Source organism: Lonchura striata, chromosome 23, assembly GCF_046129695.1.
Source record: "Lonchura striata isolate bLonStr1 chromosome 23, bLonStr1.mat, whole genome shotgun sequence".
Taxonomy (NCBI): Eukaryota; Metazoa; Chordata; class Aves; order Passeriformes; family Estrildidae; genus Lonchura; species Lonchura striata.
Window position 1 is genome coordinate 4,873,042 of NC_134625.1, and position 27,983 is coordinate 4,901,024.

General features: G+C 50.9%; 2 protein-coding genes across 5 annotated transcripts in view; one reads left to right on the forward strand and one right to left on the reverse strand.

The window, feature by feature from the left end:
* The first annotated feature begins 820 nt into the window (after positions 1 to 820).
* Positions 821 to 9,848, forward strand: SCN3B (sodium voltage-gated channel beta subunit 3). Its single transcript, XM_021525829.3, has 6 exons — positions 821 to 992; positions 2,393 to 2,556; positions 4,217 to 4,442; positions 5,968 to 6,106; positions 7,105 to 7,201; positions 7,631 to 9,848. The coding sequence occupies exons 1-5, from the start codon at positions 938 to 940 to the stop codon at positions 7,166 to 7,168; spliced, it is 648 nt and encodes a 215-aa protein (XP_021381504.1). The 5' UTR covers positions 821 to 937; the 3' UTR covers positions 7,169 to 7,201; positions 7,631 to 9,848.
* Positions 9,849 to 9,851: 3 nt separating this feature from the next.
* Positions 9,852 to 27,983, reverse strand: part of GRAMD1B (GRAM domain containing 1B) — a 73,224-nt gene continuing 55,092 nt past the window's right edge. For all 4 annotated transcript variants that reach the window (XM_077788000.1, XM_031506835.2, XM_077788002.1 and 1 more), the window contains exons 11-19: positions 27,478 to 27,621; positions 25,932 to 26,050; positions 24,475 to 24,617; positions 23,779 to 23,882; positions 22,779 to 22,982; positions 22,541 to 22,631; positions 18,622 to 18,729; positions 16,838 to 16,955; positions 9,852 to 15,957 (exon numbers count right to left, since the gene is read on the reverse strand). In XM_077788000.1, coding sequence (XP_077644126.1) covers positions 15,868 to 15,957; positions 16,838 to 16,955; positions 18,622 to 18,729; positions 22,541 to 22,631; positions 22,779 to 22,982; positions 23,779 to 23,882; positions 24,475 to 24,617; positions 25,932 to 26,050; positions 27,478 to 27,621 — 1,121 coding nt within the window. In that variant the 3' untranslated portion in view covers positions 9,852 to 15,867. The remainder of the gene's footprint in view (positions 15,958 to 16,837; positions 16,956 to 18,621; positions 18,730 to 22,540; positions 22,632 to 22,778; positions 22,983 to 23,778; positions 23,883 to 24,474; positions 24,618 to 25,931; positions 26,051 to 27,477; positions 27,622 to 27,983) is intronic.

Here is a 27,983-nt window from a genome sequence, read left to right on the forward strand (position 1 = left end):
GGAGGCAGGACAGTGATGCTGATCTGTAGAGACTGGACGAGGAGTGAGGGGTACCAATGGAAAGAGGGGAAATTCAGATTTTGGGAAGGAAAGCTTTGCTGTGGGGGCGGTGACAGGGCATCCAGGGAGGTGGTGGCTGCCCTGGACGTGCTCGAAGGTTGGATGTGGCTCGGTGGGAGCTGTCCCCACACATGGCAGGGGGTGGGACCGGCTGAGCTCTAAGCTCCATCCCAACGCCTTAACACCCCGCGATTATGTGATATCCTCCGTGTGGTGTCTGCAGCCAAGCTGGGCGCTGCCCGCGGGACCACCGGAGCCCCGGGCTGCTTGCGCTGAGCCGGGAGGAGCCGGGCGCGCCCGGGGCCGGGGGAGGCGGCCGCGCATGTGCCGGCCGTGCCCCCCGCCGGGGCTCCTCCAGCATCCTGGGCATCCTCCTCGGCATCCTCCTCCTCGGCATCCTCCTCCTCGGCATCCTCCTCCTCGGCATCCTCCCCGCCGGGCGCTGCGCTCCGCCGCCCGCGCAACAAAAGCGCCGCGACCGCGCCCCGCGGAGCCGCTCCCGGTGCGGGGCACCTGCTGCTGCTGCTGATCCACTGCTGCTGATCCACCGCTGCTGCTGCTGCTGCTCCACCGCTGCTGCTCCACCGCTGCTGCTGCTGATCCACCGCTGCTGATCCACCGCTGCTGCTCCGCCGCTGCTCCGCCGCTGCTCCCGCTCCGCTCCGCCCGCGCCCTGCGCAGCGCCGGCCGCGCCCGCGGAGCCGCGGAGCCGCGGAGCTGTCCGGGCTCGGTCCGTGCGGCTCGGGGCTCGGGCTCGGGCTCTGTCCGCGGTGCTGCCGCCCCCGCGGCCGGCGCAGCCCCCGGACCGCGCCCGCCCGGCATCCTGTTGCGCCGGGAGCGGGGGCAGAGCATCCTGCCGAGGAGCCCGGGCGGAACAATGGCTGCGCTGCCGCGGCTGCTCTGCGCGGCCGCGCTCGCCCTGCTGCTCTGGGGTAGGTGCTGCCATCCCCTCTCCCACCCGCTGCAAAGAAGGGAGGATGCTCCCTTCGCGCCTGCCCTCCGAGTCGGGCTTTTGTTGTCGGGAGAAGGGAATTAACCCTCGTGCGGAGTCGGTGTGGGTGTGAGGGACTGAAAACACCTCAGCGCCGAGCATAAAGCATGTGCTGGTCCCTTACTGTTTGCTGCTGGTCTGGGGTTTGCAGCGTAATTCGACATCGAGTTGCCTCGGGGAGGGTGTGCAGCCCATTAAGAGGTGTTTTAGTGCCGCTTTCCCGTGCAGTCTGTGTAAACTGGAGTTAATCAATCGATTGCAGCTGCAGTTTGATTCCTGCCACGAGCAGAGGTTGGGTGGTTTTGCGACATTCGATGTGCGTGTGCCTTCAGCCCTGTGTGTGGGTGCCTGTCTGTGTGTACAGATCTCGTTTCTCAGAGTAAAGCAGGATCCAGGAGCTTTCCCTTATTTCCCCCTGGAAGCTGCTGCTGTCCGTGGAGCTGGTAGTACGGGAGAATTGGAACCAGGCTGCTTCCAGGAATAGTCCCGGGATAATATGTTGCTTGAGAGAGTGGGTTAATGGTGCCTCAGAGGCTGGGGAGGAGGGAGCAGCCAGCAAAGTCAGCGTCTGGGCTCTGGAGACAGCCTTGGACAGACAGAGCCCGGGATTGTTCAGCCCAGGGGACAAATGTCAGCAGGGATTTGCTCGGAGATGTGGTGCTGAAGCGATCCCTTTCTGCTCGAGCGTGTGGCTTCACATGCAACGATTTCTGTCCTCTTTGCAAGAGCAGGATTTGAGAGTTGCCAGCCTTAGCACAGCTCTGATTGGAAGCGTTTTGAGCAGGAATGCCTGGGAAATCAATAACTCCTCCTGCTGCCAAATTCACTCCCGTCCAAGCCCCTCGGTTCCCTGTAGTGGTGAGGGAGCCCAGGGATAGGAAGGGTGCTGGACCCTCCCAGTTTTGCTGAATTAAAGCATCCAGACCTTCCAACTTAGCACAAAGAGCGAGCTGTTCCTCCACTCTGGAATTCTGGGCTTCTCCTCATCCCAGACTGTAATTGCTGCTCTAACAGGAGCATGCCCAGCATGCATGGGAGGCAATGAACAATGCCTTTATAGTGGCATTAATTACCAGAGAAAGATGAAACCTGTGGCAAAGCAGATGCTGGAGAGGTGAATCTGTGTGAAGAGATCACCCTCTGTTAATTATTCTGAATTATTAATATCTCAGGAGAAGGAAGCTTGGTAAAATTTGACATTTGAGACTTAATCTGTTATCAGACAGCGCTAGTAGCAAATCAAGCCATTTTCCATTAGGGACATTAATGCCAAGATGTGAATAAGTGATGCTTCTCTAATTCTGTCTTAATGCTTCTTTGTCTGCTTCTCCTCTCCCGCAGCGGGATTTTGTTCCTCCGTGTGTGTGGAAGTCCCATCTGAGACAGAGGCTGTCCAAGGCACGGACATGAAGCTGCTCTGCATCTCCTGCATGAAGAGGGAAGAGGTGACGGCCAGCACGGTGGTGGAATGGTTCTACAGGCCCAACGGGGGAAAGGATGAGCCTGTATGTACCACTGGGAGCTGAGTCCTTTCCCTTTCTTTCCTTGCTTATCCCATTTCCACACCCGGGCACAGCACGAACTCCTGGCAGGAAAAGCTGGAATCAGTTGTTGAATTCCAGCATTTAGATTGTAGATTAATCAATGCCAGTTTCCAGTCCCATTCCCTCAATACCTCAAGCCCAGTATCTGAGGATGTTAAATAAGATTGACACTTGGCACCCTTGTCCGAATCAGTTCTGAATCCCAAAGCTGTTCTTTTGGAGGTGAAATAAATCTGCAGGGCAGGATTTACTTCTTTTTGCCTCAGAGAAAGCAGTGTTATCCCATCTCCAGAAGGATCTCTGGGAGTTGCTTTGGATCCCTGTCAGGAAAAGGTAAAATTGATTTTCAGAGTGAATCAAAATGGAAATTGGACAGATGAGGAGCAGCTGCAATTCAAGAGAGAATGGTGAAATGGGAACTAGATAAAGGCTGAGTGCACGCTTCTTTCTAGCTATTTTATCTGAGTCTGAAGCATTAAATCAATGGCTATGATTGAGCAGGGCCACACAGGATGACAAATATTCTCCTGTCTGAGAACTAAAGGGACCAGGCTAAGGAATGAGAGATGGGAATTCACTTCCAGGGTCCCAGGGGATCCATTTGCCAGTGGCAACCCGAAGAACGCCAACCAAAGTGAGCTGGGGTGAGCAGGGTCACGATGGGGACTGTGGTCAGCCAGAATGTCACACTGTCATATTTGCCCTGCAGCACTTCCATCTCAGCTCAATACCCCAGGGCTTCCCAAAATGGGCTGTTGGTCTTCCCTGAGGATATTCTGTGGTTCTTTCCTCAGGTGATCTGACACAGGCACATTGCTAGGCATGAAGAATCCCAGCTTTCTGTTCCACTGCTGATTTTTTGTGCCCACGTGCATCTGTGTTTTGCTGTGCCTTAGCTTTTCTCCCTCTCTGGTGGAGATACTGGATTCCTGATCACTCATTTTCCTGTCTTTTGTAAAGTCACCTGATACTTTGAGGCAAAGGATGATGGAACATGAATAGCTGCTGTTACCAAGGGAGCTCAGAACATCCCTGAGTGTAGCTGGAGGGGGATGCTGCCCCTGCTTGGTGCCGTGGTGCTGTCCGAGGCAGAGATTAACCAGCACATCCCTTTCTATTTCCTCACAGATCGATATATGCATCTATCTATGTATCTATGTATCTATATATCTATGTATCTATGTATCTATGTATCTATCTATGTATCTATCTATCTATGTATCTATCTATCTATCTATATATCTATGTATGTATGTATCTATCTATCTATCTATCTATCTATTTCTCTATCTATCATCTATCAATCTATCTATATGTCTGTCTATCTCTCTATCTATCCCTCTATCTATCCCTCTATCTATCTATTATCTATCATCTATCTATCTATCTATCTATCTATCTATCTATCTATCTCTCTATCATCTATCTCTCTATCTCTCTATCTTTCTCTATCTCTATCTCTCTCTATTTCTCTCTTTATCTATCTCTCTCTCTTTATCTATCTCTATCACCTATCTATCTCTCTCTCTATCTATCATCTATCTCTCTATGTCTCTATCTCTCTATCTATCCATCTATTCCTCACAGATCTCTATATCTATTTCTCTTCATTTCCTCACAGATCTACGAGTACAGGAAAACAAACCACGAATTCCCGAGCCGCTTCAGCGGGCGGATACAGTGGAACGGGAGCAAAGACATGCAGGACGTGTCCATCACTGTGGTGAACGTGACCCTGAACGATTCGGGCATCTACACCTGCAACATCACCCGCGAGTTCGAGTTCGAGATCCACCGGCCGCTCTTCCAGAGCTCCAGGGTGATCCACCTCACCGTGGTGGAGGAGGGTAGGAGGTGTTCCGTGCCGTCACTGGCCGGGGGTGTCACCCAGGGATGGAGTTTGTCACTGCGCTGCCGGAAAGGGCTCTGAGTTTGGCAGTGACAAACACTGCTCAGGAGGTGTCCTAGTTTCGGGCAAATTTGGGGAAAACCCTCTGGAAGGAGCCCCCAGAAAACAAACCCCCACGGCCCCTCCCCACCCACCTGGTTCGGGAAAAACTTTTCTCTGAGAGAAGTGGAAAAGAACCTGTTTATTTAACAAACAAAGCACTCCCCAGCACCAAAGAAAATTAACAACACCAGGTGACAACAAAACTCTTTCACCACTCTGAGGAGATGAACAAATCCAGAAAGTCTCTCCTGGGAGTGAGCACTGGGGATGGCTGCTGCAGATCACAGAGTGCAGGCTCTGGGTGTTCCTCGGTGTTTCCAGGTCCCAGTCCGGAGCAGGCTGGATGGTATTCAGGAAAAGGAAAGGAAAAGAAACAGTGCAGGGAAAGAATTGGACTGCTTAGCTAAACTAACTAGGAAGCAAAGGCAAAAGCAGAAGCAAGCAAAGCAAGCAAGCAAGCCAAAAGCAAGCCAGCCAGCACCAGCCTTTTCTAGACAGCAGAGCATGGGGGGAGGTGAGCCGGCTGATAACAAGACAAAACAAACCTTCACTTTCAGAGTCAGTTCTGAGAGCACAGAACAGAATATCAAACACAACCAGAACACACGACTGGAGATACAAACACCATAACATCACCCTAGGACAGGAGGAAAAACCTGTGGCTTGTTTGATGGCTGGAGGCTCTTTCTGGGCCCAGGCTGGTTGTGTGTGAGTGTGGGGAGGCGCGGTGAGCCGGGCACAGCTGGGCACAGCTGGGCACAGCTGGGCACAGCTGGGCAGGGAGGAGCAGAGGTTTCCAGCTCCTCCCGCGGCGGCGCTGGATGTTCCAGCAATGCCTTTCCCAGGGAGCCGCAGCGTTTCCTTGCTGCTGCCCGCTCCCTCCTGGAACAACGACTCATTCTCCATTTTGATACCCATCTCCTGCTTCTCCTCCTTCCCTTGTGGTGCTCCTGAGTCCTTCTGTTCCTCTGGGTGTTGCTGGGCTCGGTGCTGAAATCCCGGCATGTTACAGCCAGCACAGGGGATTGCGCTGCTCTCTCCGGAGCGGCCCGGGAGTTCATCCCTTTGTTCTGCCCCTTCCCCTCCCTCTCCCCCACCAGCACCTCAGGGTTTGATCCTTTCCAAAGCACTGGCGGCACAGCAGAGCCGAGTAACACCAGCGAGCGGGACACGGGGAGGAACCAGGGGTGAAGATGAGCTAGGTGAGCAAGCCGTGAGGGTGTGGGGGTGGCACAGACGGGGCTGTGCGTGTTGGATCCCTCTGGGATCCCTGCCGCTTGCAGGTCCCTCTCGTTTGCCCCCTCACAGCCTAAAGGCACCTGGAGATTCTGACAAGGAAGGATGACACAAGGGTGGGGAAAAAAAAAAAAATCCTTGGAGCTGCATGGAAATGATCAGGGGTTATTTCACTTTATTCGCAGCTGGAGAAGACTTCACCTCTGTCATCTCAGAAATTATGATGTATATTCTGCTGGTCTTCCTCACGCTGTGGCTGCTGATTGAGATGATCTATTGCTACAGGAAGGTCTCCAAGGCAGAGGAAGCTGCCCAGGAAAACGCGTAAGTGTAGAACCCCTGGAGGTGAGATCTGTCCTGAGCTCTCAAATGTGTATAGACCCGTGCTAGTACAGGAGAATCAGGTCTAAAATTGGTGATTCTTTCTTCCTGATGGTTGAATAAATCATGTAATACTAATTCCTTCTGCCTGACCTCACGTACTGTAAAACCCCAAGGAACTGGTTCTGTACCAGCAGCAATCTGTGCCTGTGGAGTGTCCACAACATGGAACATACCCTGTGCAGTTTGCCAGAAATCCTCAATAATGTCGACAAAGTGAGTAGTGATTAAAACAGGCTGGAAGACTGCAGGAAGACTGAACTTTGCTATGGCATGGGCTGGTTGGCGTTTCACACAGAATCACAGAATAATGAGGTTGGAAGAGACCTCTAAGATCAAGTCCAACCCATGCCCTGACACCTCAATAGACTATAGCACCAAGTGCCATATCCAGTCTTTTTTTAAACATATCCAGAGATGGTGATTCCACCACCTCCCTGGGAAGACAATTCCAGTATTTTATTATTCTTTCAGTGAAAATTTTTTTCCTAATATTCAACCTGCACCTTCCATGACATAGCTTGAGACTGTGTCCTCATGTTCTATCAGTTTGCTCTGTCCAAACTCCTTGCAGTGTTCAGGAGCACCAAGACTGTGCCCCCTTACACCACACACCAGGTAGGGAGTGAAAAGTATTCCAGGTTTGGCCCATGTGGAGATGCTCTCCTAGAAGGTCTGGTTTCATCCTGCCCCATTCTCACCTTTCCACACACTTGGCTAGGGTTAGAGCACTCTTTGTCCATGGGAAGGCTGGGCTGGGTGTGTAGGATTGTGGAGCAGGGAAGACTCGGTGTTTGCTCCTGCCTATGCCAGAGTTTCCCTCTGTGAGCATCTACAGGTGATGTTTGTTACCTCAGAGATGCTTCCAGGCGTTCAGCAAAGGTGAGTTTACCCAAACTGGGCTTTACATTGTGTGCTTTCCTCCTTCCCTCTAACCACAGGACAGACTATCTGGCAATTCCATCGGAAAACAAAGAGAACTGTGCTGTGCCTGTGGAGGAGTAGCAGAGGGGAGGCAGCGGAGTGAACGGCACCAAGGTGGGTCATGAAGAAGTGGTGACTCCTTGTGTCTGTCCACCCCTCGCTTCCTTGTGCCAGGGCTGGAGACTCCTGGAGCGTGGCAGAGCTCCTCTGGAGCTTCCCCAGCAACCTTAGAAGCCATACAGGTGTCTTTAGGTGTGGGGTGTACTGGTATTGTTTGAACCCCCAAACCAACAGGATGTATTTATGCCTCATTTACCTACTGCTGAGGAATTGGGAATCTTCACTTTCCCCTGCACACGGGGCCCGTGCCATGAGGACTCTGAGGGCTCTATCTCCAAAGGAAACACGTTTTAGGAAGGAGTTTGTGTGCTACAGATTAAAATCTGGATCTTTCACCCTCAGTTCACCTCCCGTCAGTTCCTGTGCTAACTCTGTTGCCCTCCTCGCTCCTGTGAGCTCCAAGAGGAATTGTCTCCCTTGCAGGGGCTCTGAAGGCAGGAGGACCACGCCACGCCAGCCAGCTTTGAGGGGAGCTCTGCGCCGTCGGGAGGAACACGGGGAAGTGTAAATTCTCTTCCACTGGCCTTGGACTCTGTACAGCCTTGACTCTGGTCCTGTGACCCACCTGAGCTGCCAGCCCGGTGCTGAAGGACTCCTCTGTGGAAGCATGCTGAGCAAACGGCACAGGGTGTGGGCAGCACAGCTCCTTCCCCAATTTCAGTTCCACCGTCACCTCAATGGCTTTGTAAATGTTTCCTGTCACTTCTTAGCTGCTCTCACCACCACCTTGATTTGCTAAATATGCTACTTCTCCACTGCAGAGGTTAAGGGTACATATGGCACGTTGCTCTGAGCTGCAGGACTGTGAACAAGGATCTCTTAGGGGGTTAATCCACCACATACTGCGGCCCAAGCAGTTTTCTTGGTGTTAAAACAGGAAGAATGTAATTAATTAATGAAATCACTCTGAATTTTAGGCTGTCCATGCACAAGCAGAGTAGGGTGAGGACTGTAATGCACTAAAATTAGATATGTATAGTAGGAAGCACAGATCCCTGTGCCACATTCACACTTTCTTCTGGAGGGAATTGAGAATACAGATCCTGAAGTATTCCTGCTTTGGGAAGCAGGATGATGTAAGTATAAGAATCCCCTGTATCCCCCTCATTTATCAAGTGTCAAACTCCTCATCCCCTTCCACCCGCCTGGCACAGCAGGTTTGCTCCTGGAGTACACAGTGGCAGGAGGAACCTGCAGCAGGACAAGGCAGGGGATTCACCTTTTTCTGGGAAACCCCAAAAAGGAAGGCAGCCTCATGCTGGTAGGCAGGAGAAATAAATAGGATGCAAAGCCCTCACAGCTTAGCAAAATGGTTGTAGTTTTATAACTGTGATGGTTCTCTGGTGCTGTAGCAGCACCATCTAGAGGGATAGACAGAAACCACCCACTGTTCCCAGTTAACCCTAATTCTCTCTTGAGGTAATTAATCACCAGTATAAATAGTCTGGATTTATCCTAAATGATCTGGTGCCAAGGAATCACCCTGGAAATTCCATCTTTCCTATGCAAACATAGCTTTTCTGAGGGTTAAGCAGAATAAAAATTGTTTTCTGCCCTTCAATGCAGATCAGTTGAGCTCAACAGCTGGGATTGGAAGGGAGGGAAAAGCAGAACCATTGGCCAGGGTGGGATTGTGCTGTAAAACCAGGTGGGGAAGGTTTGGGTTTGTTGCATGGCAGAGTTGTGACATCCCTGCTGCAATGGAGCCTGTGCTGCTTTGCCAGAGTTGACGAATTCTGCCCCACTTTTAAGTAGTTCCAATGTGCTCGTGACTCCAGGCATGCTCCCCACCCACGGAATCCCCTCTGCTTTGTTCTGCTGCTTTTTATGTGCTCGCTAAAATCACGGAAATTACCCCATTTGTAATTCAGGCTCAGGCCAGATTTCCAACTGGCACTTGTTCAAGACCCTTTTTTTAGAGTGGGTGTCGACTTTAGCCAACTATTCCAGTGCTGTCTTGGTAGTAGGACTGCTCCCAAAGCCAGCCAAGCCTGGCAAGGGGAGCACATTTTCCAGATGAAGTCTGGGCACCAGTTCCCAAAAAACCCAATATCCAAAAAGGATTTCCAGAAGAATATCCAAGCATCTCCTCTTTGAATTCAGCTGGATGTCATCTTTCTCCCTATGCCAGTTTGCCTGGCAGAATCTTGAACTCAACAGAGGGACTGGGGTATAACTCTGGGGTTTCCAGCACTGAGCCCATGGTGAATTTTAGGACACCTCTCTCCCACTCCAGCTTTGCTCCTCAGTTCCTGTGAACCACAGACAACCCTCTGGTGTCATACTGTTAAATCAAAACAGGAGTGAACCCAAGAAGTTCTTGAGAGCTACCTCAGGTGGTAAAAAAGGGCCATCCCCTTGTCCTGCACCTCCCTGTATCCCACAGACATCTTCTGGATGCTCTTTTTTTTTGGATAAACCTTTCATTTTCCCAGTTCCTGCAGACAGAGGTGACCATTGCCACATAGTGTTCCAAGCAGGAGGTGCAAAGTTCTGTTGAAGAATCTCGCAGGGAAAAAAAGTATAAAAATTTAAAAATTGGTGATTTTTCAAGAGACGGTCCTGGCAAAGACTCTGTGTATGTTTAGAATGAGAGAGGAGACTCTGCAATAGGCAGGATAATAAAAAGAACAAAGAGCCACGCTGGTTGTTGGATAGATTTTTTAATTGATACCGTACTTCCATGGTACTAACTACTTACACGGAGTTTGGCTGCAGAGCCTGTACAATTCCTACATTCCAGCACGTACGTTCCAGTATCGTTTTCAACCACGGGTTGGTTTTTTTTTGTGTTGTTGTTTTTGTTTTTTTTATTTTTGCGCACAGCGCAAAGTTTCTGACAGTCGGGACAACTCCTAAAACAAACCCACAATCCTTCCCCCACCCACCCCAGAGTCACCTCAGCCATCAGCTCCCTGCTCCCCAGGCTCTGGAGGGGATTCCAGCAGGGAAGCCTCTGGTGGTCGCAGGCTGAGGAGAGCAGAGCCTCCTTGATCATCACTTGTGCACAGGAATCGCGGGACACGGCTGGGGACAACACGGCCCGGGGTTTTAGCAGCTTTCTCCAGCCCTGGAGCACGTGGTGGGAGATGGAATCCCACTGGAATGGTGATGCCCCAGAGGTGCCATGGCCATGCCAGGCTGCTCGTGGGAGGTTGTGATGCTGCCACTGCTCTGCTGCTCTTCCCTCCCTCCGCGTCCAGCCCAGAGCCAGGTCGGTGCTTCCATCCCTGCTCTCCAAGGGCCATTTCCCAGGAGGTGGGGATGTGGAGATGAGGATGACGTGCATGGCACAGGCTCCACCTCCCTGCTGGATGGAGCTGTAACAGCTGCTCTCCCACATCCTAATTCCACCGGGCAGCTCCAGGAGCTGAGCTGCACATCGGGGTTCATTCCCTCCCTACTCGCGGGGTCGGGGTCAGGGAAGGTGGCCTTTAACATTAGCAATGGAATTGGCCTAAATGAGTGAGGTAACAGAAACGGCCAGAGGAGGAACCCCCCCGAGCCATGTGCAAATATAATTCCTTCAGCAGAAGGAAGTCCTTTTCCCTACTGAAAAACGAAATAAAATAAAACACATTCACTTGAAGAGCATACAGACTGCGGGAGGGGAAGGCAGGCAGGGACAGCACCAGGTCAGACCATCTATGACACAGGTAATGATTGTCCATCAGCAGAGAGGGCAGGGGACAGGGAAAAGCCAGAGCAAGCACTGAAAAACGTGTGGGAGAGGAGGAGGGTGTGGCATGCCATGGATCCGTGCTAAGAGAAGCCCATGCTGCCTGCCTAGACCAAGGAATGGCCTTGAGCACAGCCACCCAAGACACGAGAGCATTTGGCCAGTGTGCACATCCAGAAAAAAGAGAGGTTTTATGGCACAGAGAGACTCGTGCTGGAGAGACTGCAAAGCACAGAGATCAGAGCGTGCCTGGTGGGAGACAGGCTGGAAAATCAGCACAGGAACCACCCTGGCACAGGTGTTCTGTGAGCCAGAGACCAGAGAGCACAGGAAACATCCTGGCACATGTGTCCTGTGAGCCACAGAGATCAGAGTGTGTCCAGTGGGGAACAGGATGGAAAATAAGCACAGGAGCCACCCTGGCACATGTGTCCTGTGAGCCACAGAGATCAGAGTGTGTCCAGTGGGGAACAGGATGGAAAATAAGCACAGGAACCACCCTGGCACAGGTGTTCTGTGAGCCACTTCCCTCGGGGCCTTTGGTTCCAGAGTCTCTGTTCTGAGCTGTGTTTTAAGCAAGCCCCTGGCAGGTATTTTTGGTGGTGCTGAGACTGAAAAGACAAAGCCAGAGTCCAGGGGGCTGTGCCATGGACCGTGCCGGTGGCAGCCTGGCAGAGATCCGTGGGCAGAGCCCCTTGGAGCTGAGCAGGCAGTGCAGAAAGCACTGATCTGTCAAGAGCTGGGGGTGGCAGCAGCTGCCTGGGCAGGCAGGACAGAGCTGCCCCCCCTGAGGCAGGCACTGCTGCTTTAAACAGTGATTTTAAGGCTGGTTTTCTGTGTAAGGTGGAACCAGGCAGCTCCAGCTGTAAATCAGGAGTTTGTTTCTGTGCTCCTGGGGAGAGCAGCTGCTGCAGCACACCAAAGCAGGTCCTAAAGGTCTCAAGTACCCTGACCAAAAGTGTCTCCAGCCACTCTCTGGAAAAGAAACTTCTACCTTCCTGCATAAAGGTAAGAATGAACTCCTATGTGACTACAGGACAGTGTTGAGGAGCCAAGGAGGCTGAAAAGTCTGTCCTTATCTACACCCAGGTGAGCTGCTGAAGCTGTCTGATAAGGATTAGCATTCCTAGAGGGGATCTCCCAATACCTGCCCTGTTATCTCAGAGGCAGTTTTGTGCCTTCAGGGCTCTAAATCCAGCAAAGCCTTGTGCTTTGAAACCTTTCCTCTCCCAGCCCAGGGTCATAGTGCACTAGAGACGTTTCCTGTGCCTGAGGTTTCTGTTTTTAAGATCAGAAGCATCCAAGCAGGGTCAGGTGTCACCCAGCAGACAGGGACAGCTGTAAATGCAGCCTCTGTGTCACACAGGCAGCTCAGGGGACATCGTGTGCCTCTCTTCTCCCAGAGGACCCAGGGAGGCAGGAAGGGGTCAGACAGAAGTTAGTATCAGTCAGTATGAGTTCATGGCACAGTTTTGTCACTGAAGAGTGCCTGGAGTGCAGAGCACCCAAAAAAGGTCATTATCCTGTTAACCACAGCTAACTCCTCCCCACTGCAAGTGCCTCTCTATCTCTGTTTCCCTATTTACCATCTGGAGGGTGCAGGCCCAGCAGTGCCCCTGCCTCGGGCAGCTCACCACCTGGAAAAACCTGGTTTTTGGTCCTTCAGAGACTTCACAGGCAGGTGCTGCTGTAGAAAACTCTGGTATCTGCTCAGGGAATGCTTCTTTGCACAGCAGTTATCCAGAACTCAAATCCACTCATCCCAGCTGCCAGAACTCTAAGATAAACTAAGCTAAGGTGTGTATTTATCAGGGGTGAGGTTGTGCAAGGTCAGATCAGTGAGGATGTCACAAACTGGTGGATCAGGGCCTCCTGCTCCCCCTTCTCCCTCTTCCCAATAGGAAGCATCTTCCTTGGCAGGAATTAGCCTACAAGCTGTTGGCATTACTTTTGCATGCTTGGCTGGATAAATGCCTTTTAAAAAATAAAAATATTTTTAAAAATCCCTGGTTTTGTGGTTGTTCAGATCCCGCAAATCAAAGCCCAGCAGATGTGCAGGTGGAAGGGTCAGACTGGGAGGGGAAATGCACCTGCTGTGGGAAGAATCCAGGGGGATTTCTGATGAGTGAGCAAGGGGAGAAGCAAAACCCTGCTGGGGGAAGCCAGGCTTGGCTGTGAGTGCTGTTCCCTCTGTAACATTATTCAGGCCTCTCACTTCTAGAAAGTGTTACTGATCCCTCCAGGAAATGTAATCCAAAATTGACTCCAGAAGGAACTAACCTGTCAGCTGGGACTGCTCAGGGGCAGCTGATTCCTATCCAGGCTCACCAGAGGAAGTGAAAACCCTCCAAGGTTTTCTTTAAACCCTCACCCTCAGTGCCTTAAGACTTTACTTTTCCCCTTTTTCTACTACTGTGAGAGATGAAGAGGCAAAACAAGATTGTGAATCCCATCCCAACTCCAACCCAGACTGGCTGCTGAGTGGGAAAAAGAAATAACTACAAAAAAAACCAAAGGCCTCAAAGAGAAACCTCCCTCAGTGTGAAGGGCACTGCAGCACCAGGTTCTGCCCTTGTGCTCTTCCTGAGGGATTTCACATTGCTGAGTGTCAGGATAGGTGTCAAACAGGTTAAAACCCCACTTTAATGTGCAGGTAGGACAAATTTCAGTGCCTGGCCTGGCCTGATTTAACAGAGCTTGTGCAGCTCTGTCCCTGGGGCCCAGCCTGAGGGAACATCAGCTGGGAATCTGCACAGCAGAAAGGACTCAGGATGACAAAAAGGGCTCCTTGCCTCCCTAACAGAGAGGATGTGAGCAACAAACACTGATCAGCAGCATTTATCTGTGACCCTCTCTGAATTCTCTGTCTCCAGGTGGAGGAGACCCCACATCCCAGCTCCTCTTTCCTGGCAGGGTGGATCCCAGGGCTCCCTCTGGGTCGTCCTGCTTGCTGCTTGAAATTAAATCCTAGAAGAGGGGCATTCCAGCAGCAGCAAGGGAATTCTGTGTGCTTAGTAATTGTGGGAGTGACTGAAAGGGGAAAGGGGACTCTGGGACAGTCTGGCAAGTCACAGTGGGGAAAATGAGCCCCAGAAAGGCCTTCCCAGGCCCTAGCACCTCAATTCATGGTACAGCAGCCATTTCAGCAGCCTCCCTGGAAGAAAGTCAGGGAGCAGTACAGTAGTCAGCAGCATTAAATTAAATAAATAGTCATAAATAGCCTTTACTCTCAGGTTTTCCCCAACTGGACTTTGCTTTCACAGTCTGGAATGTTTTTGATAGCCTGGCTCCATCCATGCTCCTGCACAGGTTGAGGCATGTGGAAAAATCAGCAAGTTATTCCTGCATCCAGTGCCTCTCCCTGGTTGGAAAGTGGGAGCTTAGAGGGTTTTCTTCAGGCTGCACTGAGGATATTCTGTGCTACAGAATGGTGTGAGACCAATTATTGATCCCGGAGGAGCTACAACTGCACCATTTCCAAACTGGGAACGTGCAGCTGCCTCCCTCCTGCCAGTCAGAAGGTGGAAAAACGCCAGTGCTGGACAAAGTGGGACTGACATTCCCTAACCCACCTGGCTGGGGAAGAGACCAAAGCCTTTATTAAACACCTGAAGGAGCAGCCTGCTTCCCCACCCCAGGCCCCGTGGAGTTTGTGCATTGCACAGCACAAGCTGCTCCTCTTCCCCATCTGGCTGCTACTGGAGTTTGGAATTATCCCCCAGAACAAGTGAAAATGCACACTGGCTTTTTTTTAGTGCAGCTCTACCAGCTGGCTGCCTCCCAGGGCTGCAGAACCCAGCTGATGGAGACACCCCTCAGGTGCTCACAGCAGCTCTGTCCTGCCACCCTCGGATGGGCCCTTTTTCCTTTCCTCCCTGTGACCTCTCCTGGATTTTTGGAAGCCTTGTTGCTCCACAGATGCAGTCATGTAAATAACCACAGTGATGGCTCTTGCTGCATAGATACAATTATGGAATTTATCCCAGGCAAGGAAAGGAAGCTGTTGTTTTTCCCCCTGTTCCCTCACAGGTTCTGGGACAAGAGCTGGGTGAACAAACAGGAGAGAGATTTGCTGAGCTGGGTAATGGGAGTGCTTGCAAATCAACCCTAATTTTGGTTTTGTGTTGAAATTTGGGTCCTCCCACCGTGGTGATTCCAGCACCGATGCAGACCTGCAGCACAGGGGTGGCTCAGTGGCAGGGGCCCAAGCACAGAGAAAGCAGAGGACAGGGCAAGGGGACACTGTCACAGGTGCCACTCACCTGGGAGGCAGACACTGCCCTGGCTCTCACTGCAGCACAGGGGGTTTGTGGAAGGGATTGCAGCTCTGTGCTTTGCTCTCTGAGCCAGCCTGGCCACCCTGACAGCAAACTCCTGCTCCCAGGAGAGGCTGCCAGGGGGATCTGCCCTCCACAGAGCCCCAGCAGCTCCCCCTCCTCTCCAAAGCAGTTTTGCAAGGGATTGACTGCGACTGCCAAACCTCTGTGCCCCGAAGGCAGCACGGTGAGGGAGGTGACAGTGTCCCCTGTGGGACAGCAACAGAGTGAAGCAGGGATCTCCATGCAGGGAGGGGATGGGGACGGGCAGGGGGGGCACTCACGCTGATGCTTCCCTTTGAGACAACAGAAACAGACCAGACAGACAGACAGACAGACAGGAATATTACAGAGGAGCAGTGCACGAGCCCAGGGAGCAGAGCTGGGCACGGCCCTGAGCACACCTCAGTGCTGGGAGAGCACAGCCCTCCCACACACACACCCCCCACACTCCCAGAGACCCTCCAGTTCAGCCAGTGTTGGAGGTCGCTCCTTCCCCTCTTTAGGCTTTTTTTCTTTTTTTTTTTCTCTTAAAATCTGTATATAATATATATATTTATATCTGTATATATATATATATATATATATATATATTTATATATATATTTATATATCCTATTTACACATATTGCACACCGTCCTCTGGCCTCCTGCATTCCTGCCTGTTAATGGAAACGTTTCCTTTTCTCCTCTGGATCTGACCCGAAGTCCCGGGACCCGATGCCATTCTGGAGATTTATTAGAGAATCCTTCATCTGCAAGACAAGAGATTTCTCCACTGTGGTGCTACCCTAGAGGAGAGAACTTGGGGATTTCCTTTTTCCCTGTATAAATCCATAATAACTGTGTATTGATATCATAATTGTGGTTTTGGGCATGGAGAGTCAGGGCTGGGATGCACAAATGGGGACTGGGAATGTGGGGCACCATTCTCCAGGAGAAGGGGTGAGCAGAGTCCAGGGTAAGAATAAACACCTGTGTGACCAGCAGGACAGTGCTGAGCAGCCAGGAAGGCTGAAGTCTATCCTTATCTACACCCAGGTGACCTGCTGAAACTGTCTGATAAGGACATGGATTAATATTCCCTACGTTTTCTCTCCTTAGGGGAAAACAGCTCCTATTTAGGGCCTTTTGAGGGAGCAACTTTCATTTCTGGTCTGTGTTCTCAACAGCCCTGTGTGCTTTTTGGGGAGCACATCCTGAAATTCCTGGACATATGAGGGAGCAGCTCTCATTTCTGGTCTGTGCTCTCAACAGCCCTGTGTGCTTTTTGGGGAGCACATCCTGAAATTCCTGGCTTTTGTGTCCCCTTCCTCCCTGAAAGCTGCATGTAAATCCAGGGTTCAGCTCAAACCAGTTTGTTCTCCAAACTGGGATGACAGATTAAATACCGAATGTGCCAGTATGAGGTTTTTGGCCCTGTAGAGTTCTCTCCTTGATGTGCATGGACCCCTCTGATGGGAGAGAGCAGCCGTGGCCCTTGTGGTACCCACCAGCAGCAGGAGATGGATCTAAGGGAGCTGGCACACCTGAGGGGCTGTGGTGGCAGCAGGAGATGCTGAAGGATGGGGAGCAGGACTGGGAGGACACAGTGACACCCAGGTCACAGCCCTGCCTGCAGCTCTGCAGTCTCACCTGGTCCAGGAGCATCACGGAGGATTTGATGATCTCGCGCCACTTCTGCAGCTCTGAGTCGTGGTACTTCTGCTGGGACTCCAGCAACTGGGCCCACTCTGTCTGAGACTGGGGTAACCTGCCACAGAAACACAGGCAGGAGTCATAAAAGCACAGTTTGTACAGAGATTTCCCTTTCACAGAATCACCAGGTTGGAAGAGACCTTCAAGATCATTGAGTACAACCCAGCCCCAACCCCTCAGCTCAACCCTGGTACCCAGTGCCACATCCAGGCTGGTTTTAAACACACCCAGGGATGGTGACTCCACCACCTCCCCAGGCAGCCATTGCAGAACTTTATCACCTTTCTGTAAAAAAACTTTTCCTAATATCCAGCCTGTATTTCCCTTGCTGCAGCTTAAGGCTGTGTCCTGTCATTCTGTCAGTTCCTGGAGAAAGAGCCCAACCCCAGCTGAACACAGCCACCTTCCAGGGAGTTCAGAGAGTGACAAGGTCACCCCTGAGTCTCCTTTTCTCCAGGCTGAGCACCCCCAGCTCCCTCAGCTGTTCCTCACAGGGTTTGTGTTCCCAGCCCCTCTCCAGCCTCCTGGATGTGCTCGAGTGTCCCAAGGTCCTTCCCAAACTGAGGGGCCAGAGCTGGGCACAGCACTCGAGGTGTGCCCTCACCAGTGGGACAGTGACCTCCCTGCTCCTGCTGGCCACACCATTCCTTGTCCAGGCCAGGAGCCACTGGCCTTCTTGGCCACCAGGGCACACTGCTGGCTCATGTTCAGTGCCCTCAGGTCCCTTTCTGCCTTTATTGTGAGCAATAGCTGCTCTGGCTCTGTTTTCCAAGCCTTTCCCTTCAGGCCCATTTAAACCCCTGAAGCAGAATTGAGGGGAGGGAAATCAGGACAGATGGAAGCATTCCAGGTGCTTGGATGGATTCATGTGCTTCCACAGCAGTCGTGGCTGCAGCAAAAAAAATTACCCACGTGGAGCCACCCACAGAATTCCAGCACTTGCACATCACACTGTGCAACCAGATGTAAGTTCTGCACTTAAATACTATTGTAGTAGTCTAAAAATTGCCAAGAGCACCACAGAAAGATAAAATCACCTAAAGTATCTATAATCACTTAAAGTATCTATCTGTGTAGAAGGGCTGCTATGGGGAACATAGTAATTCCCTTTCCCAATGAGGAAAAATGACATGAATAGGGCAAAAAATTCCAAGACAGTGGTAGCACATGGCTATGAATGCTTGAAGTGTAGCAAGGGAGCAACTGGGACTCCAAAAAAGGGACACAAGGGGACAAAAACACCTCAGAAAAGTGGATGTAGGATGTTCTCAGCCTCTAAAAATAGACCAGAGATCATTCAGGCAGCACATGTGCATCCATGCCTTCCAAAACACAAACCTGACAGACCGTGTGTCCCAGCCCCAAATTCTCCTCTGATACAAAGGGACCATTCTAAGGTGCTGCTTCCCATACAGGGAAAATTTTGGCCATCAAAGGAGGGGAAGTGACCTCCTCAGCCCAAAACTGCTGAACATTTATTCACAGAGCATCCTCTGGCCATCAAAGGAGGGGAAGTGACCTCCTCAACCCAAAATTGCTGAACATTTATTCACAGAGCATCCTCTGTTGCCTTCACTCTGCTCTTCAGCTGCAGGGGAGATGCACACAGCCCTTCAGCTTCACCTGTTTTACCCAAAAGTGAGAGCCCAGAGCTCTGGTGTGACAGGAACGCCTCTGACACCCAGGAAAACCAAGGAGAGCCCCAGCAGGTGTGGCTGTACCTCTCCTGCAGCCTCAGGCCCTGCCACGCCGTCAGCGTCTGCGTGGTGTACTCCAACATCCAGAGCTTGTAGAACAGCATCATGTTGAGAATGACCAGCAGCACCAGACTGCAAGGAAAGCAAGGGAAGAGCCACTTCAGGAGCATCCCCCAGCCCACTGCTTGCCAGGAGCACCTGGGACAACACCCAGGACTTCAGGAAGGTGCCTGAGGCCCAGTCCATGCTGTGAGTGGGGATTTCATCCGAGTGAGCAACCAAAACTTCACCTCGTGGAGGAAATGTGTGAGCCAGGAGGACAGACAGACAGAACAGGCTGGGTGAGTGGATGTGCTGAATGCAGAGAAAGGGAGGGAAATGGGAGAGTAAAGAGGTAAAAAAAGAGAGAGACAGTACCTGAAACAGATCCTAATGGGAGCAGGGAAGAGAAAAGACGGAGCAGCTGCAGGTTAGAAACGGACCAACACAAACTGGGCTGGAGGGGAGGCTCAGGCAGTGCAGAGGTAGGGGGGAAAGGAGCAGAGGGAAGAGAGGCAGGAGGGACAGACAGGGATCCGTGAGCCTGCACTGCTGGTGAAGTTCCCTCAGCACAGCCGAGCTCCTGGGGACAGCGGGTGGCTGTGCAGGCACTGACACACACACACACACAGACACACACACAGTGCTCACACCCAGCTTCTCCCATTCCCAGTGAGCACTGACACACACACACACACACACAGACACACACACAGTGCTCACACCCAGCTTCTCCCATTCCCAGTGAGCACTGACACACACACACACACACACAGACACACACACACAGTGCTCACACCCAGCTTCTCCCATTCCCAGTGAGCACTGACACACACACACACACACAGACACACAGTGCTCACACCCAGCTTCTCCCATTCCCAGTGAGCACTGACACACACACAGTGCTCACATCCAGCCTTCCCCATTCCCAGTGAGCACTGACACACACACACACACACAGACACACACACAGTGCTCACACCCAGCTTCTCCCATTCCCAGTGAGCACTTACACACACACACACACACACACACACACACACACACACACACACACACAGTGCTCACACCCAGCTTCTCCCATTCCCAGTGAGCACTGACACACACACAGTGCTCACATCCAGCCTTCCCCATTCCCAGTGAGCACTGACACACACACAACACACACACACACACACACAGTGCTCTCACCCAGCTTCTCCCATTCCCAGTGAGCACTGACACACACACAGTGCTCACATCCAGCCTTCCCCATTCCCAGTGAGGCACTGACACACACACACACACACACACACAGACACACACACAGTGCTCACACCCAGCTTCTCCCATTCCCAGTGAGCACTGACACACACACACACACAGACACACAGTGCTCACACCCAGCTTCTCCCATTCCCAGTGAGCACTGACACACACACAGTGCTCACATCCAGCCTTCCCCATTCCCAGTGAGGCACTGACACTGACACACACACACACACACAGTGCTCACACCCAGCCTTCTCCCCTTCCCCACTCCCAGTGAGGCACTGGCACACACAGTGCTCAAATCATGGCACTGACACACACACAATGCTCACATCCTCCCCACTCCCAGTGAACACTGACACACACATAAAGTGCTCACATCCAACTTTTCCCACTCCCAGTGAGGCTCTGACACACACACACACACACACACACACACACACTGCTCACATCCTCCCCATTCCCACCCCAGCACTGGGAACACACCCCAGCCATGCCCTGCCCGGCTCCTCTCACCCCCACCATGCAGAGGGGCATTTCTGCTCCTCCCCAGGAAGAGATTCCAAAATGCCAGGCTGGTGCCTGGCTCTGAATAGTGCAGTTATTTTGCTGGAAGAATGGCCCACTATGACCAGCTCAGTCAGGAGGATGGCAAGTGGCCAGAGGAATATTCTGGCAACATCACAGAGGGCTCTGTGACCCAAGTGAAGCTGTCAGGAGAGGCTGGCACAAAGCTTTGGTACCTTTGTGCTGTGTTCTCATCATGACAGTACCTTACACCACCTCATTCATCACTGGCTGGGTGCTGCTGCAAATCTCAGTGTCTGTGCCCCCTCTGGGACCAGGGAACACAGAAAGGAGCTCACCTTGAGCTGTCATTTCAGCCCTGAAATCCCAGCTTCTCCCCACCTCTCTAAAAGCTGAGAGGAGCTTAAGGAAAAGCTGAGCCCAGGTCAGAAAAGCCTGGATTACTGCTTTAGGCTGTTCTGCTCCACAGCACTGCCCAGTGAGCACTGCAGCACTAAGTGAAGTCTGCTGTCAGCCCAAGGGCAGAGAACAGTAAAAACAGTGACCTCTGGTATTAAACTGAGCCACAGGGATGTGAGGGACCCATTCCCAGCTCTGGGAATGGAGAACACATCCCACCCATCCTGAAAGGTGTGGCAGGAAAGACCCAAACCAAACAGATCCTACTGCTGAGCTGATGAAATCACTCCAATCCCCTGTGCTTCAGCTGTTTCTGTACTCATTGTGCAGAAATCTCATCTCTCACGGGTCCAGCTGCCTTCTGGCTGTGCCTCTTATCAAAATCGCTGCCCAGAACCAGAATGGAAAAGTTTTGCCTGACTATATGTGACAGAATCCTCACAGACACTGAGCCCTGTTGGGGCAGCCCAGTGACTCCCAGAGAGCTTTGCACAGTCATTGTCCATGATAGCAGCTGGTGTGTCAGCAATTAAATTCCTTGTTTTAAATTACCCGCACACACAGAGCTTCTACATGTCATTAGCATCTGTAAACTGTATCCCTGACATAAAAAAAAAAAAATTAAAAATAAAATGCTTATACTTGTTGGATTTCTTCTCTTGTAGTTATTGAGTCCTCTCTTCTAGCACAGCTGCCTCTGTCCTGATTGTCACTGTCCCAGCCAGGTCCCAGACCTGCCTTTAGGACTCCCAGAACTGACCTGCAAAGCCCATGTTTGGCTAAAACAAGGGCAAAACCGAGGGGAAGGGAGAGAAGGGAGCACGGTGTTGGAACTCAAAATGTCCCTCAGACATTTTTGGAGGTTTTGGGTCCAGATCATAAGCATTTGAGACCCTGACAGGCAGCTGGAAACAGCTGTGATTTTGGGTTTGAGCCATGGAATGATTTACCAACCTCGCAGGAAGAACAAGAATCACAAAAGTTTAGATATCAGAGTAGAAGAATTTTTGAGTGCTGTACAGGGGGGTTTTGGTTTTGTACATGGGGGTCAGAGGTTTTAAGATGGATTTGGGATTTGGGCCTGCCCTGTCCTCCCTCTTTCTCCTTCCTTCCCTCCATGTTCTTGGTGATGTTGGCACTCCCAGATTGGTTTAGAGTAGAAAAGCACCATTTAATATAGGTAATAGGCATTGGGAAAAACTGTAAACATGTAACACGTAATGTACCATATAAAAGATAGAAAAGCACCATTTAATATAGGTAATAGGCATTGGGGAAAAACTGTAACCATGTAACACGTAATTTACCATATAAAAGATAGAAAAGCACCATTTAATATAGGTAATAGGCATTGGGGAAAAACTGTACCCATGTAACACGTAATGTCCCATATAAAAGACAGCAGCAGCCCTGGTGGGAGAGAAGAAGCAGTCGGGGTCAGAGAGGATGTCAGGGTGTGTGTGTGCCTCTGCCTGAGCTGTGAGCAAACCACAGCAGCCCCAGGAGAAAATCTTTTAGATAACTTGCAATAAACTGCCTTGAGACCGAACAACAGAGACTGCTGAGCCTTTCTTTGGAAGCATGGGTTGGAGGAGGGAGTTTTCCAACCCACGGAACCCCTAAACCAGGCCGGGGTTCCGTCAGCACAGAACTCCAGGAGCACAGATAAACCAAAGGTATTTAATGTTGGCTGGGAAGGAAAACAGGAAAAATCATCACTTACACAAAGCTGATGACAAGGAGCAGCTTGGAGACACTCTGCAGGTGGAAGCCACTGGGGCTCTCCTCGGGGATGTGCCGTGTCTGAGTGGAACCTGAGGAGATGGGATGCATTTGGGATGGGAAACAGGGAAGAGCCACCCCTGCTGTTCTACCCACCCCTCCAGCTCACCCCAACAACCCCAGCACTGCCCCTCTGTGACAGCACCCCCGTCTGTCCCCATCCCCAGGGCCCTGCTCACCTGCCACGTGCTTGATTCGATGGGCAACCTCCTCGTCCGTGGGGGTGGTCACGGGGCTGAGCACCTCCTCCAGGTGTGGCACCCTCAGGTGGGCGTGGGCGCGTTTCCGCCGCCGCACCGTGGATTGCTTGCTCACCTTCTCTTTGGGGGATTGTCTGTGCACCTCAGCCAGGTACGTGCTCTCTGTTTTGGTCAGCTCGCTCTCTGCAGCACCAAGGGGGAGCATTAGAAGTGTGGCTTTGCAGGGAGAGAAAGGTTGAACCCCTCTGCTGTGATGACTTAGTTTATTTGAGTTAATATTTTAGTTATTATTTATTTTAGTTAATGTTTTTGTTATTCTTTATTTTATATTTGCCATCTATTTGTAATCCTGCAATTCTTTAGTGTAGAACTCTAAACTCCATATCCAGTGTGAGCTGCTGCTTCCCCATTTGGGCAGACACAACAATTCCTCTCCAGGCCTGGCAGTCAAGGACACCTCACTGCCTCAGGCCAGAAATGGAAACAAAACTGAGTTTGGGGAGAGCAATCCTGGGGTCAATGACTTCATTAGCTGAAGCTGTAATTGGCAGATTCACCCCCAAAATGCAAATGGACCAAACTCGTAAAAGTGTGAAAACCCGTGACCAGTTGTCCATTTTTGGGTGTAGTCCTGGAGGGCTTCATCTACCCTAAAGGTACCTGAAGGCCCTTCAATAAATAGAACTGCTTTTTATTCTCTTCATTTTGTCTGGCCTCTGTTTTTAGGCAGCCCCAAAAAAGGCATCAGCTGGGCCAAAGCAGCTGGCAGGGTCTGAGAGATTTGTGTTCCACATTCCTTGCACCTTTTACCAAAATTTGACCCCAAAGTGCCTGACAGGGAGCAGGATTTGATGCCCTGATTAATTCCAGCAGGTAATTTACTCCAGCTGTGGTAGCCCCTTTTGTAAACCACCCCAAGGCTGGATCATGCTGCCCACTCGCAGGGAAACACGAGTGCCACTGTCACTGCCACTCTTACCCAAGTGACGGAAATAATCTTCCAGGCCACTCCAAAAATTCTTCTCAATGAAGGATTTCACCAGCCCCCAAGGCTGTTTCCTGTAGCGCAATTCTGTGGAAACCCTGTGAGGAGGAGAAGGTCAGTCATATTCTCCTGGTTTTGCTTCCTGGGGGTGATGTCAATTCACCACTTTTGTCAGTGTAAATCCAGGAAATAATCATGTACACTGTTATTTCTGGAATGCTCTCAGCCCTTCATGCTTCCAGAGGAGAAGCACTGCTGGAAAAGTCCTTCCAAAGGCAGGAAGAGCCCCTCCCAAGAGTGCTGCAGGGCCATTTGGCAGACATTTAGATTATCATTATTGAAGTCACACAGAGTCACATGGATATAACTTTGCCCAGTACCCAATTCCTCTGCTTAGTCCTAGCAAGTTCATCCTGTGTCTATCACAGTCTGCAGATAACAAGCTCTGCAAACCCCTGCATCTAAGAGAGAGGCAAGAAAAATCTGTAAATCCTCTCCCTTATGCAGCTGTAAATCCTCTGCACTGACATCAACCCAGCAGGTGAAAATCCTGCCCCTATTCTTGGTGACAGGAATGTCCCAGCAACAGGACAACGAAAAAAACCCCTCAACCCCTCCTAACACACCCAAACAGCAAAACCCCTTCCCAAAAGTGCTTTTTGCCCATCATTCCCTCTCCAGGAGAGGTACCTGAGTCGGCTTTTGTTTCTGGCGACACGAGTCAACGTGTAGCGGTTAATGGTGTAGAAATAATCGTGGTAGGGGACGTCGTGAGTTAGCACCTCTGCATCTATGACATAGCACTCGCTCTCCTGGCTGGCTTTGTACATTGTCTGCAGGAAAAACAGCATGCAAGGCAGCTCTGAGTGTGGTCAGGAGGCTGCTCGGAGAGATTGGCACCTCCAGCAGCACTTGGCAAACAGGAGACACCCCCACGCCCCAGCCCTGCCTCTGCAGCTCTGCTGTGAGCAGCTCACCCCGAAGGGAAGGCAGAGGAAAACAAGGGTTTCACCCAGATGCTTCTCGTGGGCACATTTTAAAAAGGGCATTCAGCTGCTGCCTCCAGGATTTTGTAACAGAGGTGTTACACACAGTGCCATGGGGGGACTGGCTCACTGGGACCTCTCTTCTGGTGTCTGCTTTGTCATGGACTCACCTGAGGTTTGAGCAAAAGTTCTAGCTAATACATTTTCTGGCATAAATGATTCTGTGATTCTAAACACCATAAAAGCACATGGCTTTCTTGTTTGAAGTGCTCCTGGTGTGTTTTTCCCTTTGCTCCAGAGCAAAGCTCGCCCAGAGGACAGACAGACACAGCTCAGCACAGATCCCTGGACAAAGCATGGCTTTTGCTGCAGGCTGCTCCCACTCAGCTCTGCAGTGAGGACACACAGGGGGTGATTTGGTGCTTGAGCCAAACCAGAATTACATAAGCCATGGTTTGTTAGCTGAGAGTGTGCTGTTCCCTTTGCTCATCCCGTTCTTCTCCCTTTTCCTTTCTGCTCCCTTCACCTTTCCTTCTCTGCAGCCCCTCTCCTCACAAGTCCCACCTTGCTGCTGGCATCCTCCTCTCTGAAATGTGGTGCTCAGACCCCTTTTCCTGGCTCTCTCTTAGCAATCCCTAAAGCTCACTCTCGGTATTTACCCTTGGCCACTTGAACACATCTCTGGACATGGAAAGAGGCTTTTCCTCCCTGCTAGATACAGCCAGCCTGGCCCCTCCCAGTGCACTGAAGATTTTCCCTTTTGTATCTTTTTAAATAGATCATCTCACTGTCCTCACCACAATAAAAAATCCACAACACCCTGTAGGGTGTGAGAAGGACAGGTCAGGCAGTAGCTGACTTCCTTGAGTAATATCTGCTGAGCTGAGCACAGCTCAAATAAACACCAGTTTGGGTGAGAAAAACACTGCCTTGTTCACAAACTCAGCTGCTTTTGGTGGGAAATTTGTGCTGCTTTCATTGCAACCCAAATTTCACTGCTGGCTTAACTATTCATGGCTGCAGTGATACTGGGCAGCAAGTTAAACCAAGGAAATGTGAACAGGAAAATGGGCAGGGATAATGAAAACATGCTCAGGACAAGAAAATAACTCTCAGAGAAGTTTCTACCAAGTGTTCCAGCCCTGCTCCACTGTCACCTACCTGAGTCTCAGTGACTGTGGCAGTTTTGGGGGCCAGAGGGTTGGTGAGGGTGATGGTGTACAGGATCACTCTGGTCTGATTGCCGTTTTCCTCCTTCTTCCAGGGGTGAAAGATAATATCTGAGAGGACAAAACAACACTGCAGTCAAGTAACTGGGGAGGGATCTCTGGTCAGTCCCCTGGGGAAAGGCACAGCCACATAACCAAGCTGGGGATGGGATTTCCTTCCCCTTGGGGAGCCTGGCTGCTCTAGAGCTCAGCTGAGTGTGAAATAAACAGTTCCTTTGGTAAATGTAAATATTTTCACCTCTTTCAAGTGCAGGGAAATGGGGAGAGCCTGGGGACTTATCTCCCTTAGCAAATATACAGTTACAGGGAAAGGACTATGACATGCCAAAGGATTCTCTCTGCAGCTCTGTCCATGTCAGGTGTGGAGCTTTTCCCTCAGACTGTTAACCCTTGAACAGAAGATCAGGCCTTACGTGATGATAAAATATTAAGAAAATCAGCTTTTTCCATAAAAACGCTCTTCCAGCTGTTGGAAAATGAAACCAGATGGGCACACAGTCCTGCTGCTTTTGGCTACCACCAGCACAGGCCATGTTATCCCAAAATCTGCTCAGAATGTCATCCAAACAGGCAAAATTGTACCTCCGATGTCAGAACTCAAAATGCCCCTCAGAAACTTTTGGAGGTTCCAGGCCTTGATCAGAAGCATTTGAGACCCTGGCAGGCAGCTGCAAACAGCTGTGATTTTGGGTTTGAAACATGGAATGAGTTACCAACCTTGCAGGAAGAACAAGAAGTCACAAAAGTTTAGATATTAGAGTAGAAGTAGTCACAAAGTAGAGGGAAGAATTTTGGAGTGCTGTACAGGGGGGTTTGGCTTTGTACATGGGGGTCAGACGTTTTAAGATGGATTTGGGATTTGGGCCTGCCCTGTCCTCCCTCTTTCTCCTTCCTCACCTCCATGTTCTTGGTGATGTTGGCACTCACAGATTGGTTTAGAGTAGAAAAGCACCATTTAATATAGGTAATAGGCATTGGGAAAAACTGTAACCATGTAACACGTAATGTACCATATAAAAGATAGAAAATCACCATTTAATATAGGTAATAGGCATTGGGGAAAAACTGTAACCATGTAACATGTAATGTCCCATATAAAAGATAGAAAAGCACCATTTAATATAGGTAATAGGCATTGGGAAAAACTGTACCCATGTAACACGTAATGTACCATATAAAAGACAGCAGCAGCCCTGGGTGGGAGAGAAGAAGCAGTCGGGGTCAGAGAGGATGTCAGGGTGTGTGTGTGCCTCTGCCTGAGCTGTGAGCAAACCACAGCAGCCCCAGAAGAAAATCTTTGAGATAACTTGCAATAAACTGCCTTGAGACCCAACAACAGAGACTGCTGAGCCTTTCTTTGGAAGCTCGGGTTGGAGGAGAGACTTTTCCACCACACGGAACCCCTGAACCAGGCCAGGGTTCTGTCACTCCAAGGCAGAGCCCTTCCCCTGCAGCCCTGGGCAGCTCCAGCAGCTCACCAGAGAAGCGGCGCTGCTCCATGAAGTCCCTCTGGAACTGGGAGTCAGTGAAGAGCAGGTCGTAGAGCTTGTCCACACTGAAGTTGAACACCTCGTTCACGTACTGGCGGCCGTTCAGGTCCTCGTAAAAGGCTTGGACTTCCCCTGTGGGGAAAGAGAGCCTCAAGGTCCAGCCATGACCCTCCAGGTGATGAAAAATGTGCTTCCACAGCACCAATATTTCAGAAGAAATCTAAAGGAGGGAGTTCAACTGATGCCTCAGGTTTAACTTTTATACTTTTCACATTCTGTGCTGCTTCAGTGTGTGGGTCTGGGTTTCACATGAGGGGATGCTGAGCTCTCTTCACATAGCAGAGACAAAACAATTCCTGCTCCAGCTGGGCACCAAGGACAAATGATCCAAACCTCAGCCCAGGAGCACAAACACCGTGGGCTGGAGAGAGAAAAACAAGCAGGATGGGACTGCCTGGGCTGGAGCTGGAATGGGACAATGAACTCCAAGGTGC

Bases quoted from the DNA above. Each gene is read 5' to 3' on its own strand.
- SCN3B (XM_021525829.3), top strand. From the start codon at position 938: ATGGCTGCGCTGCCGCGGCTGCTCTGCGCGGCCGCGCTCGCCCTGCTG. The intron at 2,557-4,216 runs GTATGTACCACT...ATTTCCTCACAG, and splicing joins ACGGGGGAAAGGATGAGCCT to ATCTACGAGTACAGGAAAAC. The intron at 4,443-5,967 runs GTAGGAGGTGTT...CTTTATTCGCAG, and splicing joins CCTCACCGTGGTGGAGGAGG to CTGGAGAAGACTTCACCTCT.